This window comes from Mus caroli, chromosome 6 (genome assembly GCF_900094665.2).
Source record: "Mus caroli chromosome 6, CAROLI_EIJ_v1.1, whole genome shotgun sequence".
NCBI lineage: Eukaryota > Metazoa > Chordata > Mammalia > Rodentia > Muridae > Mus > Mus caroli.
The window spans coordinates 100,470,430-100,472,190 of record NC_034575.1 but is presented as its reverse complement, the minus strand read 5'-3'; the positions used below and the strand labels follow the sequence as shown (position 1 = coordinate 100,472,190).

Here is a 1,761-nt window from a genome sequence, read left to right as displayed (position 1 = left end):
CTTTCTTTCTTTCTTTCTTTCTTTCTTTCTTTCTTTCTTTCTTTCTTTCTTCCTTCCTTCCTTCCTTCCTTCCTTCCTTCCTTCCTTCCTTTCTTCCTTTCTTTCTATCTTTCTTTCTTTCTTTCTTTCTTTCTTTCTTTCTTTCTTTCTTTCTATCTTTCTTTCTTTCTTTCTTTCTTTCTTTCTTTCTTTCTTTCTTATCCATAACCACAAAACTAATAAAGTCGAATCTTGAAATTTATGAAACAAATAAGTTATGGTTTTCTCTCATCCACTTATCCTCATTTAATCCCTCAAACAGCTACCATTTATGTGTGGCATTTCTGATCATGAATAAAACCCAGGACCACTCTTTCATCATTTCTGCTCACCTCTCACAATGATATCAGCTACAGCAGACAAGTGTTCTAGTGTTGTTTGTACTGTGCATAGATATTTTCCCGAATGGCCTAATTGAATATTCCTTATCATCAAATCCCCAACAGATTCCTGAAGACATAGAGAAGGAAATGTATAAAAACATAATCACACACAGCGGGTCCCATTTTCTTTACAGCTGGGTAAATATTAAACATAAGACAATTTTGAAATTAGAAGATATACTGATTATTATAGTTTTCCGTAATTGATCCCTTTTATTATCCCTTTTACTCTAATTGCATCCAGAAAACCAGTATTTCTGCGAAATACATAAAATAAGGCAAAACAAAAACAGATGCAGCTTTATACCCAGATAGAGATTCTGCCTGTGAATAAAGACAGAGAGAATGATTACGAACCATGTGGATTCATGTAAAAACAGTATTTCTTTTATGAAGAACGTAGCAATTTCAGACACTTACTCCCCCAATTCGTTCAAAATGGGCTACTCCTTTCTTTAAATCTATGATATCTCCATTAAAGTACCAAACAAATAGAACTTCCATGGTGGGGTCATGAGACACTTGGCAGGGTAAGACAATGCTCTCTCCAACTGTAACATCCATTTTAGATGGTGGTACTGTAATGATCGTTCTCTCTGTTGAGAAAAAAATTACTTGTTAAAATCTTTAGAACTAACAGCATATTTATAAAATATACATTTTAATGGTATGCTATCATTAAATGCAGAGTGAACCACCAATATATTCAGTATTAAAAAATAGTCTTTTTTTTAGGTATTTTCTTCATTTACATTTCCAATGCTATCCCAAAAGTCCCCCATAACCTCACCCTCCCCCGTTCCACTACCAACCCACTCCCAATTCTTGGCCCTGGTGTTCCCCTGTACTGAGGCATATAAAGTTTGCAAGAACAATGGGATTCTCTTTCCAATGATGGCAGACTAGGCCATCTTCGGATACATATGCAGCTACAGACATGAGCTCTGAGGGGGGGGGGGGGTTCTGGTTAGTTCATATTGTTGCTCCACCTATAGGGTTGCAGACCCCTTTAGCTCCTTGGGTACTTTCTCTAGCTCCTCCATTGGGGTCCTGTGATCCATCCAATAACTGACTGTAAGCATCCACTTCTGTGTTTACTAGGTCCCAGCATAACCTCACAAGAGACAGCTATATCTGGGTCCTTTCAAAAAAAATCTTGCTAGTGTATGCAATGGTGTCAGCGTTTGGAGGCTGATTATGGGATGGATCCCCGGGTATGGCAGTCTCTAGATGGTCCATCCTTTCTTCTCAGCTCCAAACTTTGTCTCTGAAACTCCTTCCATGGGTGTTTTGTTCCCAATTCTAAGAAGAGGCAAAGTGTCCACACATTGGTCTTCTT

At 37.8% G+C, this 1,761-nt stretch overlaps 1 protein-coding gene across 7 annotated transcripts in view; it reads right to left on the bottom strand.

Annotated features, from left to right (window-relative positions):
* LOC110295968 (contactin-6) overlaps positions 1 to 1,761 on the bottom strand; it is a 355,090-nt gene that overhangs the window by 31,446 nt on the left and 321,883 nt on the right. For all 7 annotated transcript variants that reach the window (XM_021164391.2, XM_029478903.1, XM_021164390.2 and 4 more), the window contains 2 exons: positions 843 to 1,018; positions 372 to 489 (listed from right to left, as the gene is read on the bottom strand). In XM_021164391.2, the coding sequence (XP_021020050.1) occupies positions 372 to 489; positions 843 to 1,018 (294 nt within the window). The remainder of the gene's footprint in view (positions 1 to 371; positions 490 to 842; positions 1,019 to 1,761) is intronic.